The sequence below is a fragment of the Erythrolamprus reginae genome, chromosome 1, assembly GCF_031021105.1.
Source record: "Erythrolamprus reginae isolate rEryReg1 chromosome 1, rEryReg1.hap1, whole genome shotgun sequence".
Lineage (NCBI taxonomy): Eukaryota > Metazoa > Chordata > Lepidosauria > Squamata > Dipsadidae > Erythrolamprus > Erythrolamprus reginae.
Genome location: NC_091950.1, coordinates 382054246 through 382072907, shown reverse-complemented (window position 1 = coordinate 382072907; position 18662 = coordinate 382054246). Strand labels below are relative to the sequence as shown.

The window sequence follows — 18662 nt, the reverse complement described above, 5'->3', positions numbered from 1 at the left end:
TTTTTTCACAAAAATCCAATAACAAATTGAAATCCATACCCATTATATATTCCTGGCAAATAAATTCATAATAACATGATGACAGGCAGAGCTTTGAATTAGAAGAGTACCTTTTGAATCTAGAATAGAATTCTTTATTGGCCAAATGTGATTGGACACACAAGACATATGTTCTCAGTGTACATAAAAGAAAAGATACATTCATCAGGAATACAGCACTTAATGATTTCACCAACTGCTGAACGGCCTGGAGCTTGAACAAGAACTCCTCCGCCATTGGAACTGGAGAATCAAGGAGCATGAGTAAAAAGAATCAGATGAATTTTTTTCTCCTTGGTTTTTTTTCTTCTGCGTATGCACAGAAGCCGACTTTCTGGAACTGCATGCGCATGGAAAGCCTGGTGCATTTGTTGAGATCTGGTTCTTTAGCTTTTCAGAGTAGCTTCTTTTTGCTGCTCTGATTTCCCTTGTTAATACATTTCTGTCCTGATTTTATCACCTTTTCTGTAGGCTTCCTATTTGGAACGACATAGCTGCTTAATTTAGCTGTGAATCAAGGTTTATTGTTAGTGTATATTCACAAGTTCCTGGTCGGTACACATACTGTAGGTCTTCACAAAAGCTGACATATGAAGTTACAGTATCTGTGTATCTAATATCCAATGAGTGATATGTGGTTTTAGGAGACCCACTATTTTTACTCATGTATTCTGCTTATCTATTAAGCAGATTGGCAACCCCTACACATTTTTAAATGCCATTATAGTGGTACTTCTACCTAAGAACGCCTCTATTTAAGAACTTTTCTAGATAAGAATTGGGTGTTCAAGATTTTTTTGCCTCTTCTTAAGAACCATTTTCTATTTAAGAACCCGAGCCCAGAAAAATTTCCCAGGAAATTTGAGAGCGGCACGAAGGCCCAGCCAGTTTCCTGCCATTCCCCCTGGGTTTCTCTCTCTGGCACAGTGTATTGGGAGGCAGCCTCACGCCAGGTGTATGGGAGGTGCGTGCTCCTCCTCGCTGCCTCAGAGTACCTCTTTTTTTTAAGCTTTAAAGTTTTAGATTTTTTTGATTCCCCTCACCTCACCTTCCTTCAGCAGCAACTGTCCTCCTCTCCTTCCTCCTCCTCCTCCCACCCAAATTCAGAGCTTTTATTTCTTTCCTAATGGGTTTGCACACATTATTTGCTTTTACAGTGATTCCTGTGGGAAAAATTGCTTCTACTTACAAACTTTTCTACTTAAGAACCTGGTCATGGAACAAATTAAATTCTTAAGTAGAGGTACCACTGTATTTTACACATTGTTTAACCACTGCCAGATGAAGGCCTCTTCCACATGTTTCCAATATGCCAATTGGGCCCACAATACAAATATGTATTTTAAAATTTATTCTGTGTGAAGTATTTTAAATGTTATACAATCATCATGGAAATTTAATGTTAACTATTAACACTAGTGGAATCTGGAGATTACTCAATTCTTTTGCTTGGCAGTCATATAATTTTTCTTGCATTTGTACAAACTCACATCTTTTGAAATGTTGAATTGAATATCCACCTGATATGAGTATTATATACCATTAGTTCTTGACATACAATCACAATTGGAGCAGCACAGTTAAATCAGTTTTGCCCCAATTTATGATTTTTCTTGCCACATTTTAGTGAATCACTGCAATTATTAAGTGATTAAGCAATTCAGTCATTAAGCAAATCTGGCTTCCTCCATTGATTTTGCTTGTCAGAAGTTGGCTGGTGAAGTTACAAATGGTGATCAGAGGACCTTGGAACAGTGCAACTGTCATAAACACATGCCAGTGGCCACAAGTCCAGATTTTGATCACCTGATTATGGGAATGCTGCAATGGTTGAATGTGTAAAAACTGGACAAAGCTCATGTTATAATAAGATTTTGTAACATAAAAAGATTATACTGTATAACTTATTTGAAATCTTGGGGATGTTAGAGTCTGCGGAGAGGGGCAGCATACAAATCTAATAAATTATTATTAATCATTATTATTTTACAGTGGATATTTATTATGCTGTACATCATTTATTGGTTTATAGCTTAAGCTTTGGCATCAGTGCATTTAGCTATAGAAACATAGAAGTCTGACGGCAGAAAAAGATCTCATGGTCCATCTAGTCTGCCCTTATACTATTTTCTGTATTTTATCTTAGGATGGATATTTATTATTTATTTGTTTATTCAATTTTTATGCCGCCCTTCTCCTTAGACTCAGGGCGGCTTATAACATGTTAGCAATAGCACTTTTTAACAGAGCTAGGCTATTGCCCCCACAATCCGGGTCCTCATTTTACCCACCTCGGAAGGATGGAAGGCTGAGTCAACCTTGAGCCGGTGATGAGATTTGAACCGCTGACCTTCAGATCTACAGTCAGCTTCAGTGGCCTGCAGTACAGCACTCTACCTGCTGCGCCACCCCGGCTCCATTGATATATGTTTATCCCAGGCATATTTAAATTCAGTTACTGTGGATTTATCTACCACGTCTGCTGGAAGTTGTTCCAAGGATCTACTACTCTTTCAGTAAAATAATATTTTCTCTCTATTTAGAATAACTTTGGCTGACTTTATTTTTCAAGGACATCAGTTTAGAGCAGGAGTCTGCAACTTTAAACACTCAAAGAGCCATTTGGACAGAATGACGCTGGGAGCCAAAAAACCTGGATGGGTGTGACCAACTTTGCTTCACTCCTTCCCAGCCAGTCACATGACATTACCCTGCCACGCTTACCCAAATTTTGTGGCTCCCAGCGTTTCTGTGGGAAACAGGTATCTCTCTCTTTCTCTTTTGTGTGTGTATGTGTGTGTGTGTTCCTTCTTGAACCATTTCCAAAAACAGGCAAGGGGAGGGGTTGGCTGATGTTCTTTCTTCTTTGGGTGCTTTTTACCATATGATTAGAATCAAGGGTCTTTTCAGGTTCCCAGATAAATGAAGCTCTTTCATCCCCCTGCTGTGGCTCCTGTCAGCTGAACCCATCACTAGTTGACCCTCCCCCGTTCCCTCCCCTCCCAGTCACTCTTTGCCTAGCCTGAGCAAATAAGGGAGACAGCGGGCGATGGATACTTGCTTCATATTCTAGAGCAGGAACTATGCGCCCCTTTATTTGCCATATCTCACAGGTGCTTCTTCCAGCCCTTAAATTTAGCACGCTTTGCAATGGGATAGATGGCATCCCCTCCTCTTCCTGGAACCCATTACGATGCAGAGCATTGGCTGTAGCTGGACCCTTGAGGTGGAAAGCAAGTGCATGTCTCCCTGAGTGACTGAGGTGTGCACCGCACCAACAAGGGCCTAAAGAAGTGCCCACGAGATATGACAAGTAAAGGGGTGCTTTACTCCCACTCTGGAATATGGAGCGAGCCCCCATCCCCTACCGTCACCCTTATCTTCTCAGGCCAGGCGAAGAGTAACTGGGAGGGGAGGGAGAGGCAGAGCCAGCCAGTAGTGGGTTCAACCAACAGGGAGACGCAGCAGGGGGATGAAAGAGCGACAGGTTGCAGATACCCAGTTTAGAGACATCCAGCAGTTCTGAGCAAAATATCACAGCAGAATTTGTGTTGACACTTATGATTGGATTATTAATAGAACTGTTTCAAATTTTTTGATTATTTCAAATGCTCTTACCCAGGGAATAGAGGATTATAATGGTGATATGGACTTCAAGATGGCTGGGACAAATAAAGGAATCACTGCCTTACAGGTATCAGCTCTAATCATCTTAATCTATCCCACCCCCCCATTTTGCTAGAAAATAGTTCCATTGATATTAACTGATGTTAAACTTTACTTTTTATTTGTGTATTATTAGGCTGATATCAAATTACCAGGAATACCCTTAAAAATTGTAATGGAAGCTATTCAGCAAGCTACAGGTGAGAAGGACAACAACAATTCTTGATTTATTTTTCCTTTTTTCCCTATATTTTTCATATCAATAAAATGATAAGTTGTAAATCTGTAAATATGTCTGATTCCCGATTCCCGATTCCATGAGATCTTCCCCAGGCCTAGTGGCAGAATTAGGCCTTGTGGACTTCCAGAATGAAAACAGAGTTGGAACTAATCTGAACAAAATATTTCCAAAATTGTTTTAATAACAGTGATCAGTTAAAGTTTTAAACCAAATAATATATCTGTTAAAAAGAATATGTCCCTTTAATATATTTTTTTGTTTTCAACATAAAAATTAGCAAAGTTCCTTGTTTATCATTGTTTCTATGTCAGCAATGGATTGTGCATATAGCATGCTTTTTATTTTATTCCTAAAAAAGAATATCGAAGAAATGTATCTTGTTTTTCACTGTATAAGACATACTCTCTTCGCACTCCCCCCCACTCAAAAAGTGGGTGGAAATGTCTGTGCATCTAATAGAGCGAATGTTGGCAAAGCCCTGCCAGCTCCCACCCTTCAGCCTCTGCTTCTCAGTAATTTTCCTCATTGCAACAAGCAGACTGGTGAGCTTTAGCACAGCCTGATTTAGCACAACCAGCTGACTGGCGGTTGGATCTGCCTCCCAGAATACCGCTTATTAGCTGTTCCATACTGCAGGAAGGGTGGCCACTGCCGCCTATCACTACCTCCATGTGTCCCATTTTTTCCCTCCACACACCCCTTTTTCTGCCTCCGCATGCCCCATTTTCAGCCCATTTCAGATGGCAGGGATAGGCAGCAGCGGTAATTGCTGCCGCCTGGAGCAGGCCAAAAATGGCACAGAGGCCAAAAATGGGGCACACAGAGGCAGCGATAGGTGGCGATGGGCAGTGGTGATCCCTGCAGCCTGGAACAGCTGATAGGAGGTATTTCGGGATGCAGATACAATGGCCAATCAGCTGCTTATGCTAAACCACGCTGTGCTGAAGGTGACCAGGCTGTTTGCTGCAATGAGGCAAATTGCTGGGAGGCAGAGACAGATTTTTTTCCCTTTCTCTCCAAAAGCTATGTGTATCTTATAGTCTGAAAAATCTGATATTTGATTTTGCTTACAGAAAATACTGTCATTGTCTTAAGTGACTGAATTTTTATTCCAAGAACCAACATAACAACTTAATAGGTCCATAGTAAAAATGATTGCAACAAAAGCTTAAAATTTGAAAAGAAATTGAATAAGTTTATTTATTTATTCAATTTTTATGATACCCTTCTCTGTAGACTCAAGGCGGCTTGCAACATGTTAGCAATAGCACTTTTTAACAGAGCAAGCATATTGTCCCCACAATCCGGGTCCTCATTTTACCCACCTCAGAAGGATGGAAGGCTGAGTCAACCGCTGACCTACAGATCTACAGTCAGCTTCAGTGGCCTGCAGTACAGCACTCTACCTGCTGCGCCACCCCAGCTCCCCAGCTACTCTTTTTTCTCCATACTTACTTAAATTCTTTAAAATATTTATTTCTTTTATTTATATCCCACTTTTATTATTTGTACAAATAACTCAAGGCAGTGTACATGTCCAAAACACCTTCTTTTTCCCTGTGAGGTGGGTGTAGCTGAAAGAAAGAGAAAGAGAGAAAGACTGGCTCAAAGTTACCCAGCTGTCTTTCATTTCATTTCACCATTTCTGCTTTCTTGTCCATTGCCTTAACTACTGGACAAAACTGGCTCTCATAAATATTTTCTACCAGTGGAAATGTAGAGAACTTTCATGGTGCACTGGAAATAGTACAGAGAGCTGGACAAAAGATTTGATCTTAGATACTAATTCTTTATAAAGTTCTAGACTGGAAATAACATTGCTTTTAACTTAATAGAACAGCTGACTGAAAGTGTCTCAAACCCTTGTGGTGAAATGGTGGGAAGGATTTGCTTGTTAGTCATTTTAAAAGACAGGCACAACACTAGTAGTATTTTTTTTAGTGAAAAGGTTAAATTGTATATGTTGTGTATTTAAACATGTTACCGATTTTTCCATAGTTGCAAAGAAAGAGATCTTGCACATAATGCACAAAGCAATTGCAAAACCTAGACCAAGCAGAAAGGAGAATGGACCACTTACAGGTAATGACCCATACTTTTAATTGGCGTGACTTTTTTGAATTATGGTTTTCATTCTAGTCATTCAGTTTCATATATGATCTGCCGAGGTTGCAAATCATATAGTATCAATAAAATCAGAATCTGTTAAAGAAGGGTATTTATCATTGATACCACAACATGTTTGTCTTGGGGGGGAAATGGAAAAATATTTAAGAGAATTTAAATTGAACAAGTTTAAAAGTTCAAATAAAAAAATTAAAGGAAAGCAGAGTGAGAAAGGAGAAAAAATAGATACTACTTTTACCAACTTTTGGTGTCAAGTATAAAAAATGATTGAATATAATTTTTCTAATCCTGTTTTTTTTAATAGCAGTTCTGCCTTTAATGCAATATGGCAGTTTTGATTGATTACAAGCAGCACTGTTAGCAATTACTCTGCATTGCTCTAAAAATCTTTAGAAATAGCTGCTTGTCCACAAAAATCATAGTAGGAATATTTATAGAAGGTTTTGTAAATAGTTAATAAATGTTGGTATCTCTGTGGAGTATTTTTTCCATTTTAGACTACTAGTGAACCACATTCATATAAAATCTATGGGAAACATTTTTATTAATCTGTTAATTTTGTTTAGCAAATGTGTTCATTAACATACCTGACAAAGGATAGTATCTGTTTTTCATTTATTTTTCCTTTTTGTGCTGACTCTTTGTTCTTGATGATTATCCAAACCTCTACAGATTTGTAACAGATATAATAGTGCTGTAAGAGAAATTCTTTAATTTAATCTTCATCTTCTCTTTTATCAACCCGTGTCCTGTTAGCAGGATATTCTCATTGGTCAAATGAACTTGAGATTCATTTCTAAATTTCTAAATACAAGCATGCAGTTGTATACTACTCTTCTGAAAGGCAAAATTAACAAATAAAAAAATTACCCCCTAAATCCTAGTGTTATACTGTTTTGGTATCTTAACTTTTGTTCATTTCAGAAACTATTCAGGTACCATTGACAAAAAGAACGAGATTTCTTGGACCAGGAGGTTATAATTTAAAGAAACTTCAAGCTGAAACAGGTAAATTCTATTTTAGATTTTATATTTCCCACATTTTGTTTGAAAACTAATACAATAAATTAAATACTAATTGTAGCCTGCTTTTCTTCCCAAGGGGTAACAGTTAGCCAAGTAGATGAAGAGACTTTTTCCATATTTGCTCCAGTACCAGAAGCAATGTATGAAGCAAAAGAATTTATTAATGAACTATGCAAAGATGATGTAAGAGCCTTTTTAATATCTTTAGCTTTATTATTCATAATAATTTTATGAAAATATCAGACATTTGGAATCTGTTGCGTTTACAATTTCCTATTCCAAGTCTTGGACCCATTTGATAGATTTAAATAAAATATAACTTATGACCACAATTGAGCCCAAAATTTATGTTGCTAATAGAGGAATTTGTTAAATGAATTTTGCCTCATTTTACAACCTTTCTTGCCACATTTGTTAAGTGAATCTGGTTTCCCCATTGACTTTGCTTGTCGGAAGGTCACAAAAGAGGATCACATAACCCAGGGACACTGCAGCTATCACAAATACGAGTCAGTTGCCAAGTATCTGAATTTTGATCATATGACCATGGGGATGTTGCAATGGTCATAAATGTGAAAAATAGTCATAAGTCACTTTTTTCAGTGCTGTTGTAACTTGGAACTGTCACTAAATGAACTGTTATTAGTCAAGGACTACCTGTAGTTGATTTCCAAAGCACTACATTGAATGAATGGAATGAATGAATGAAAAACTGAGCTTTGAGAATTTGAATATAGTAGGTCCGTGCTATATTGCATGTTTTTAAAAAGGTTGAACTGTTCTTAAAATCCATTGGCTTTTGCAGGGATGTTTTTCTTCTTTGCATATATGTATTTTACTCCTGCGACTTTTCTTTCTTTGTATTTATAGCAAGATTTTCAGTTGGAATTTGGAGCTATTTATACAGCAACAATAACCGAATTAAGGTAAACAAATGCTTCTTGTGAAGTTGATCAAATAGTATTTCTACATATGGATGAATATGTGTTCCATCTCTCTCTCACACACACACACACACACAACATACACTTACTACATGCAATCTTTATTTTTTTTAAAAAAATCACCATTTTTATATATAACCGTTCTTGGCTGTTTCTTAGGGGCGGAGTGTTCTAATTTTGTTAAGGAGGGGAAAATCAATATTAGATGGAGGGATTATTAAGAAACAGGCAGTAATGTACAGACTGTTCAAATGAAATGAAGAAGTGAGAAAAGATGGGTTAATACCTTAACTAAGGCATTAATCTAAAATCTTTCATTTTATGTCTGACTCCTTCTTGCCCAACTACTTATGTGTATGCTTTTTAAAATAATTTTAATCATTTTAATTCCATAGATATAGCATAAATAATGTAAGGCAGAAATGCCCACTATCACAACCTTATCCCAGACTCTTAATTGTGTTTTAACACTGATTCATTTGATTCTCTGGGAGTTTCAATAGTACCTTGTGTGTGAAGTCATACAAGAGAAGCAATAAAAGACTGAAAATGTAATTTATAAGGACTTTCCTTTTTCTATTCCAAAAACTATGAAAAGGTGATGATTTCATAAATATTTTTTCTTTCAGTGAAGAGAATTCAACTGTGTAACCATTTTTGACAATACTGTACAGTATTTACAAAGTTCAGTTGAGGAAAGGATTATAAAATACTTTTAAAAGTTAAATAATGTATAACATCTGCTCTGTCAGATAAAATGAGGTTCTTTATTTAGGTAAAATGTTGAAACAAAGAGGGAATAAAGTCAGTGTTGCCTAACAAGTAAGAAGCTCACCACTTCTGCACAAATACCTGTACATAGGATGCAGATGAGATACTAGGCCTTCCCCATATTAGGCTTCCTGCTCTTTCACTGTTAAATCCTTGATTAAAGAGTTATACAGATGTTGCAAAATAAATAAAAAATAATGAAATGGGTTTTTTTCTTTTTAAAAAATGCAGAGATTCTGGGGTGATGGTAAAATTATACCCAAATATGAGTTCTGTTCTACTTCACAACTCGCAGTTGGATCAACGAAAGGTGCTTTTTTTAATTTTTCTGTCCATATAACAATATTGTTCAGTAAATTACCATTTGTTGCTTGTGTTTCCATAGAAAGCAGTGGTTTATAATGTGGCACCAAGTAGAATCGTATGTCTGCTATTAGAATTTACTTTAAATACTTCTAAAATTTGTTTCTCCTATATTAAACAATATTGTTGAAACATTCTGTGTAACTGCTGATTCTCTCATTAGTTGTTAATATAGAGTAAAGGGGAATTGGGAAATAATTCATAAGAAAAGTATTTTATAGAAACTATTTATGCTGTTGTACTGAAAGCAATCTGAAGCTATGAGACAACTAATGAGATTATATTTTGTTCTAGATTAAGCATCCTAGTGCTATTGGATTACAGATCGGTCAAGAAATCCAGGTAACTTGTTACATCTTTATTATATATGCTTGGAGATTATCATTTTTAATAGGATTAACTACAGACACATTCTCCCCCATGAACTGTTTACTTTCACTAGTTCAGAATTCTGGGAAATACAGTGGTACCTCTACTTAAGAACTTAATTCATTCCGTGGCCAGGTTCTTAAATAGAAAAGTTTGTAAGTAGAAGCAAATAATGCGTGCAAACCCATTAGGAAAGAAATAAAAGCTCAGAATTTGGGTGGGAGGAGGACGAGGAAGGAGAGGAGGACAGTTGCTGCTGAAGGAAGAAGGTGAGGTGAGGGGAATCAAAAAAATCCAAAACTTTAAGGTTAAAAAAAAAGAGGGACTCTGAGGCGGCGAGGAGGAGTACGCATCTCCTATACACCCAGTGCATGGCTGCCTCCCATACACCGCGCCAGAGAAAGAAACCCAGGTGGGCAAGAGCAGGGAACCTCCTGCTCCTTGGACCAAAACACTACTGCTGCTGCTGCTGCCACCTGCTTCGTCTTCCTTCTTATGCTGAAGGGTTCCCCTCTCCTCCTGCTCGCTCGCTTTGTAGCCGGCACTTTTCCTTCACTGTGGTGACTCCTAGGTTTGGTGAAGCCAAGTTGATCCGGCCAAGACTAAGCGCCCCCTTTTGCCTTTCCGCACTCAGACGCTCTGGGAGGCAACCTCACGCCAGGTGTATGGTGTTCTAGTTTCTGGTAGAACTTTAGCTATTACAAATAACTCTTAATAAATGCAGTATTTCATAAACAAAGAAACTCCCATCTTTATTTCTCTTCCCTTCTATATTCAAAATACAGTTCATACTAGCACATTCCTCTTCCTCCCGTTATCTTTCTTAATTGCATTCCTCATACATTCCTCCCAGCCTTCTCCCTTTAACAAGATTTATGTATTGACAGCATGATTCAAAAACAGTAGAAATGACTAAAATAACACAGCATGCATTGGCTTGCTTGGGAGCTGAATGGAAATACCTTTCATTTTAGCCCTACAACATTGAAACTCCACCCTTCTTCCCCACTGACCCCCTGACGTACCAAATACATCACTCCAGTATTTAACCCATTCCTCCCCTTAATATCTTCTTCCAAACACCTGTTCCTTACGTTTTTGGACCCTTCTGAATTTAGGATTGACCCAGCAAATATCTGATTCTTCCTCGCTAGATTCCTCATAGCCACATCCTGTGGCTGGCCTCCCACCTGTTCTACTACCTGTAACCCCTGGCCCACCACTAATTCATAAACACTATCTCTATCAGAGTCTACAATTTCTTCATAATCCTCCAACTGACCAGGAGTATGTACAACATATGGGAAGAAGCGTGAGGATGTCACTACAGCAAAGTGGTTTATTCCCCCTCCAAGCGCCCAGAGAAAGGGAAATGCTCCGTTCGCTCTGGATTGCCCAGAGCAAAGGGAGCGTTTCTTTTCTCCGGGTGCTGGCAGAGGTTTATTCCCTCTCCAAGTACCCAGAGAAAGGAAAATGCTTCGTTCGCTCTGGACTGCCTCCTTAAGGGCCACTGAAAGGCTCCTCTGGCAACCCAGAAAAGCCCAAGATGACCGGGATTAAAGGGGGAATGGCAGGAAACTGGCCGGGCCTTCATGCCGCTCTCAAATTTTCTGGGAAATTTTTCCAGGCTCGAGTTCTTAACTAGAAAATGGTTCTTAAGAAGACAAAAAAAAATCTTAAACACCCATTTCTTATCTAGAAAAGTTCTTAAGTAGAGGCGTTCTTAGGTAGAGGTACCACTTTACATTTCAGATCATAAACTTGTTACATTTCATGCCAGAATATTCTAAAGAGAGAATGAGTGTGTGTGTGTGCGTGCGTGTATACGCCCTCGTGTGTATGTATTAAAAGTGTTTGTGTATATGTACACATGTATGTTTTTAAAATGCTAAGAAAATTCTTTCATATATAAGAAGTTGAGGGGCTGCCAGTATTGCCATATTGTTAGGCAACATGGTTGTAAAGCAAACTACAGAAATCATGCTGCATCCTGAGCTTAATTTCATTTCCTTCTATGAACAGGTGAAGTACTTTGGACGTGATCCAACTGATGGAAGAATGAGGCTTTCACGAAAAGTACTTCAGGCTCCAGCTACATCTGTTGTTAAAACATTAAGTGACAAAAAAAATATAGTAATAGGAAATGCAGTTCATGAGTCTGCCAATTCAGCATAACACAAAAATAATTCTGAAGAACTGTTTCCTTTGATAGAGACTAATTATTGGTAATATATACAAGTTTCTATATGACCACGTGCATGTTAAATTTCATAAAAATATGATTGAATATCATGTAATTTTTCCTTTTGTTTAATGCCTTTGGAATTCTTTTGAAAAATAAGAATTGATAGTCCTTTATACATTGTCTAAAAGGTGACAGACAATTTCAAATGAATAGAATGACTGTTTCCAGAAGTATACAATACCATCCAAATATCTATTTAAATCATTATTTCTAGGCTAAAAAGACATTTCACATTCATAAGCTATTTTCCTATATATGTACCATAGAAATCTGTATTATTACATTTATGTAATATACTGTATGTTCTCAGAAATAATTTTAATGGAAGAACAATCACATTGAAGAAGATGCTTCTGAACATAAACATGTAAATGCAATACCTGCCTGTAACACATTTTTGAAAGTTTGGTTTTTTTAATTCCAGGAAAGTATAATATCTCAAATTATGAATCTTGACAAGCAAATAAAAGTGGTTAGCAGCTTTTATTGACAATAAATACTCTTGTGGAATTACAGAATCTACAAATACTTTTAAGATGGAAAATTCTTTCATTCAATATAATTTATCTTTGTTTCTACCACAAGAAAAGTCATTTGATATTATGTGCCATCAATTTCAACTTGCTATCTACTACATAGATAGACTTTCTCCATTACAATCTTCCTAAAATAATTCTCCTCCTCCTCTCTGCCATTTTCCCCAACTTTAGAGCCTTTTCCAGAGAGCTGAGTATTTTGTATAATGTGTTTGAAATAGGATAATTTGAGCCTTGTCATTTATGCTGAGTGGATGATCTCAATATAATCATTCAGTATAAGGAGATTAAAAAACAAATGCCAAAATTTTACCCCAAAAAATAATTTGTACATATAATTTTTGATTATTATGTAATATTTCATTAATGGTGTTGAAGTAATATAAATATGAGAGCAGATTGCTTATACATGTATAGGCAAGTATAATGAAATATGGGACTCATTTATACAAAATATTAAAAAACTATAAATATATTAGAAATATATACAGTTGGAACATTTGCATTCAATTAGTATATATATATGTCTAATTTATTATTTGTATTTTTCTTTGTTGTATTTGTTTAACTTTTTTCTAAAACACAGTTTTTCTTTTGACAATTACTTAAACAAAAATATCCATAAGAATGTGAACAAATTTATATATCTTTAATAGATAGATCAAAGTAGCAAAATAGTATTCTGTACATTCATAAGAAATAGCAAGGGCAATCGGGTCTTTAATCCATTCAGATAATGAGCCATATTTTTATCTTTTCAATGTTGCAATTTCAACCTTTTAGTCATAATAAGGCTATAGAATCTACATACATTGTTTGTCAAATTCCATGTATTAGATATATAATTTAGAAAAATATAATTTACATTTTTTAGCTTTTGCTGCATAATCACGTAATGTTTTCTCCCAAAAATGTATAGAAACTTTTTTTTAAAAAAAAACTTATTACAAATCCAAAAAATGCTGTTTTTGACAGTGTTTCTGTATGAACATAATAGAATCAAATAAATTCTAAATGTTGTTGTGTAAGTTGTAGTTTGAGATCCATTGACACTCTTGCTATAGAAGTTAAAACACTTCCATAATATAGGAATATCAACTTCTTTATTCCGATCATTTCTTAACATCTGCATGTCAAATTGATTTATTGTAACAAATCTGTAAAAAAACCTAAGTTTTTTTAGTTTTAATTGATTGGATAAGTTTTAATATCTCAAGTGTCTCAGAGGCTGAGATACTTTCAGATTTTTTATAATATTTAATTTACTGTCTGTGAAAGCCTTTGTACTAGCTTTTCCAAAACTACACACATCATTTGTAGAAACTTTTTCTACATTTTAAAACATGAAGTAGACAAAATAAACTCTACAAATGTTTATTTGCTGTTATACAAAGTGCTATATTTACCCTTCTGATCCACAATGGGGGTTATCATGAGCTTTTCCTAAGAGCCAGGATGGCGCAGCAGGTAGAGTGCTGTACTGCAAGCCACTGAAGCTGACTGTAGATCTGTAGGTCAGCAGTTCAAATCTCATCACCGGCTCAAGGTTGACTCAGCCTTCCATCCTTCCAAAGTGGGTAAAATGAGGACACAGATTGTCGGGACAATATGCTGGCTCTGTTAAAAAAGGCCATTGCTAACATGTAAACCGCCCTGAGTCTAAGGATAAGGGCGGCCTAAAAAATTGAACGAATAAATAAATAAATAATAAGCTTTGCTTGGCTTTTGACTGGGAATTGGTGTTGCCTTGATGTTATTACGGCAATAAAATTCCCTTGCACGAAGGTCACCCAGCAAGTAATGCACCACATTTTTTTTCAACAATTACTTCTTGAACACAGTGAAACTTACAAGAAAGAATGATATTTCTTCTACACTCCCTATTTTTCCACATAATCTCCATCCCATTTTATGGCTGTCCTCCAGCGAGACACAAGGGCATGTATGCCCTGTCAGTACCACTCCTTGTTCTGGTCACAAACCATAATGCACTGTGCAAATCACCTCTAATGGCCTCACCCTCTGTGCCCACCTGTCGACTGCAGATTCTCCATAAACTACACCAAAGTTTGTGAATGTTCCCAATAGTTTCTCCGCAGTGAGAAATTCAATGACAACATACTGCTTGTAATGTACATCACTTACAGATGCCTTTTCAAAAAACTGCTGCAGCTACGCTATCTGTCTGAAAAAACGCAAAATTTGCACACACACTCCTGACAATTCAAATAACATATATCTAAAGTTTCACATTTGTACAATTACTGTAGGCTGAGGGGGGAAAAGTGGTGTATTATTTTCTGGGCAACTTCAAAGTACAGGGGGTGGACAAAAAAATGGAAACACTTGACTTTTTGGCAATGTTTGAACATGTTCAAATCAATCAAAACTTGACATGTTTTTTTAAAAAATTCTGTAATTTGATATGCTTTTTAAACTACCCTTTTTTACAGAAATTGGTTATAACCTAGAAATGGCAGACCTCTCAGACTTTCAAAGAGGCCAGATTATTGGTGCTCGAATGGCAGGCGCTAGTGTAACAGAAAGTGCCCGAATGTTTGGCGTTTCAAGAGGTAATTTCTCAAAAGTAATGACTGCTTTTGAAAGAGAAGGGAAAACGTCCTCAGCCAAGGACAGGTCTGGTCGAAAGTCAAAGTTGTCTGAGAGAGACCGTTGGACTCTAAAGTGAATTGCTAGAGCGGATCGTAAGACCACAGCTCCTAAAATCACTGCAGAGCTCAATAGACACATACAGAACCCAGTTCGAAGGGAGCTTCATAAATCTGGATTCCACGGAAGAGCTGCAATTAGAAAATTTCTGCTCTCAAAGACAAACGTTTCAAAGTGTTTAGAGAGGTATAGAAACCACTGGAAATGGTCCGTCGAGCAGTGGCAAAATGTGATTTTCTCTAACGAATCATCGTTTACCCTTTTTCCGACCTCCGGCCATGTTTACATTTGGAGACAGCCAAAAGAATCATTTCATCCAGACTGCCTTCTCCCAACCGTCAAACGTGGCGGGCTTAAGTAATGATCTAGGGTGCTATTTCTTGGAAATCCACCAGGCCAATCATTTCCCTTCATGGAAGAATTAACCGCCATCACTATTTAGGATTTTGGCCAACCAAATTCATCCTATGGTTCAAGAACTATTTCCAGAGGGGGATGCCATCTTTCAAGATGATAATGCATCAATCCATAGAGCAAGAATTGTTAAAGAATAGCACGAGGAACATTCTAATGAAGTTCAGCATCTCATCTGGCCACCACAATCACCAGACCTCAACATTATTGAGCATTTATGGTCGATTTTAGAGATTCACGTAAGGAGACGATTTCCACTACCATCGTCTCTAAAAGAACTGGAGGGTGCTTTAACTGAATAATGGGCTAAAATTCCTTTGGAAACAATTCACAATTTGTATGAATCAATACCTCGGAGAATTGAGGCTGTATTTACCACAATAGGTGGACCAACACCATATTAAAATATATTTTGATGATTTTCAAGGTGTTTCCATTTGTTTGTCCACCCCTATGACTTGTGTTACACAAAGGTGTGAGAAATACTCCTTTGTTTTTTAAATCCAGCAATTGCATTTCAAAGTCATTAATATTAAAGGGAGATAAATTTAATTTTGTTACAGTAGCATTAAGAAGATTTTTAACAAAGGCTAACTGCTTTGCTGTTTCTGAATTCCTAAAACTTGTTGAGAAAAGCTTTCCTCGTATTTAAAAGTGTTGTTTTGAAATAGCAATGTCAATATCAGATTTTCAGGGCAATGAGGCTTCACAAGCTTGGAAAGTGAATCAAAGTTTCTCTTTCAAAATCTTGAGCAAAAAGAGTTAATTTGTTTTTGAATGAAATAACTTCTAACATCAAAAAAAATGTATTTCTTTCCCCCTGTAGTTTATGATTAAGCTGATATGTAACATCTATCATGAAATAAAATTTTTGGATCCACTGATAGATCATTAGTCCTAGATAGTGACCCATTTCAAGGAGAAATACTCTTCTGTTAATAAGGAAGCGAAATGTTTCAAAATGTTTCGTCTTGATAACCAACGTACAGTACCTTATTACGCAGCAGATGTGAACACTCATTCTCCATTTCAACTAAAAAAAAATCTTTACATTGGCGATGATTAAGAGCTTTGGCTATAATTGAATTGATAATCTTAATCACCAATTCCATAATTGTAAATTTTTTTCTGTAAATGCCTGCGCACAAAGCGCTTCTTGATGAATGATATAATGGTAAGTATCTTGTGATTTTTTTTTTTTTTCAAAATAGCAACAAACCCATTTCTTACCTCGGTCATACTTTTTGCACCATCTGTTGAAATTGAGCCAATTTTATCCAGTGGAATATGTTTTTCAAAGCACTTTTCAAAGAATTTGCTATATCCTCTCCACATGTTTGACCTTTAAGTGGCAATAATCCTAAAAGTTCTTCTTTAGGACCTGTAGCTGAAATAAATCGTACAAAGAGTGAAACTTGCACTGTATCATTTATGTTACAAAACTCATCAAGTGCTATTGATAAAACAAATCAATTTAAGATCTTCAACTTGCTGGCTAGTAATATTTGAAGACATCTAGACTGTTTTATCTTTCACTGTTATAGCAGACAATGGTAACTTTATTATTATTTTTTAAAGAATATCTTATTCTTAAAATCCAAAAATAGCTCTTTGGATGCATTTATAAAACAACTTTTTACGTATTTGCCGTCTGTATATGGTTTTCCTCTCTTGGCAATCTCTTGCCTAACCACAAAACTTGCAATATTACGATTGTTGGAAGATTGCATCCAAATAATTAAATATAGAGCTTGATTTTTCTTGACTGTTCTGAAGTTCCTCAACTGCTTTCTTCCTTGCATTGGTCCATTCAACTTTAAATTCACTGTTTTTGTCTTCCATTTTTGTTTTCCATGTCTTCCATTTTTCTTTGCAGCTTCTTTGTAGCCATGTCAAACAGGGCACCTAAAAAGATATTTCATTTTATAATAATAAAGCCACCAACATCACTGGCTCACTCAACTGGTGCATGAATCACACATGCCACCCAGCCATCCTAGAGAAATGCCCTCCCCCAGCCCCCCTCCCAGCATGCAAGTTGCCTGCCTAAGTTTCAATGTCCCGCACAACTAAATGGCCGGATGAAAGGGTAGAAGAAGAGCGCTGACTGGCTGTAGGATGGGACCACAAGCCCAGAAATCTTCTAGCTGGGTTGTCCTCCTCCCCCCATCCCTGCAACCTTTGGGAGACCAATTGGTGGGTTCCAACTTAACTCACTGCTGGGTTCGCTTCCTCCTGTGCCACATGGCCAGAAAGCAAAACACCTGAAAATAATTTTTTTAAAAATACCTAAAACAAAATGGCAACATATGCAGTGCCGGAAACTCAGCTTCTACAGAAGAACCACATTCAAGAGGCCAAAGAGTGCCAACCCTGCGTTAAACCATGCAGAACTGAAGAAAAGTGTAGGGCATCAAGATTGTTATTTATGAATTACAGTGTTTTCGCGGGGGATGCGTTCCGAGACCGCCCGCGAAAGTTGAATTTCCGCAAAGTAGAGATGCGGAAATAAATACACTATTTTTGGCTATGAACAGTATCACAAGCCTTCCCTTAACACTTTAAACCCCTAAATTGCAATTTCCCATTCCCTTAGCAACCATTCAGATTATTACTCACCATGTTTATTTATTAAAGTTTATTAAAAAATATATTTATTAAAGGAAGACGAAAGTTTGGCAATGACATATGACATCATCGGGTGGGAAAAACCGTGGTATAGGGGAAAAATCCACGAAGTATTTTTTAATTAATATTTTTGAAAAACCGTGGTATAGCCATTTCGCGAAGTTCGAACCCATGAAAATCGAGGGACCACTGTACTGTATAGCTAAAATCCTTAAGCAAGTCAGTTTGCCTCTAAAGGTGACTCCAACTCCAAAAATTAAAGTTAAGGTCTTTATACCACCCTACTTATTTCCCCGCTTTGTTCCAGCTGTATCAAGTAGCATTGTTTTCTAAAGACTGTTGAAGGAAAAGATTAAGCTGGCTGGAGAATGCTGGGAGTTGAAGTCCACAAGTCTTAAAGTTGCCAGGTTTGAAGACCTCTGAGTTCGAGGGTAAAACAGCTTTAAAAATCTTGATGGGGAAAAAATAGTTTTACAACTGACGAACGCGGTAGGTGGTGATTTCGTGTCCACGTTCTTAATAGTATAGTATGGTCCTAACTACTCGTCTTCAATGCCTTTGCAACCAGGCGAACAGGACTTTCATCTCAAAGGCAACAGCGCCGTCAGCAAAGAAACCCAGGT

The 18662-nt window shown here is 36.9% G+C and overlaps 1 protein-coding gene across 1 annotated transcript in view; it reads left to right on the top strand.

The window, feature by feature from the left end:
• Positions 1–12317, top strand: part of PNPT1 (polyribonucleotide nucleotidyltransferase 1) — a 33112-nt gene extending 20795 nt beyond the window's left edge. Inside the window, exons 20-28 of the mRNA XM_070734766.1 lie at positions 3662–3733; positions 3842–3905; positions 5945–6028; positions 6998–7081; positions 7176–7282; positions 7970–8025; positions 9046–9124; positions 9472–9519; positions 11569–12317. Coding sequence (XP_070590867.1) covers positions 3662–3733; positions 3842–3905; positions 5945–6028; positions 6998–7081; positions 7176–7282; positions 7970–8025; positions 9046–9124; positions 9472–9519; positions 11569–11721 — 747 coding nt within the window. The 3' untranslated portion in view covers positions 11722–12317. The remainder of the gene's footprint in view (positions 1–3661; positions 3734–3841; positions 3906–5944; positions 6029–6997; positions 7082–7175; positions 7283–7969; positions 8026–9045; positions 9125–9471; positions 9520–11568) is intronic.
• Positions 12318–18662: the final 6345 nt, after the last annotated feature.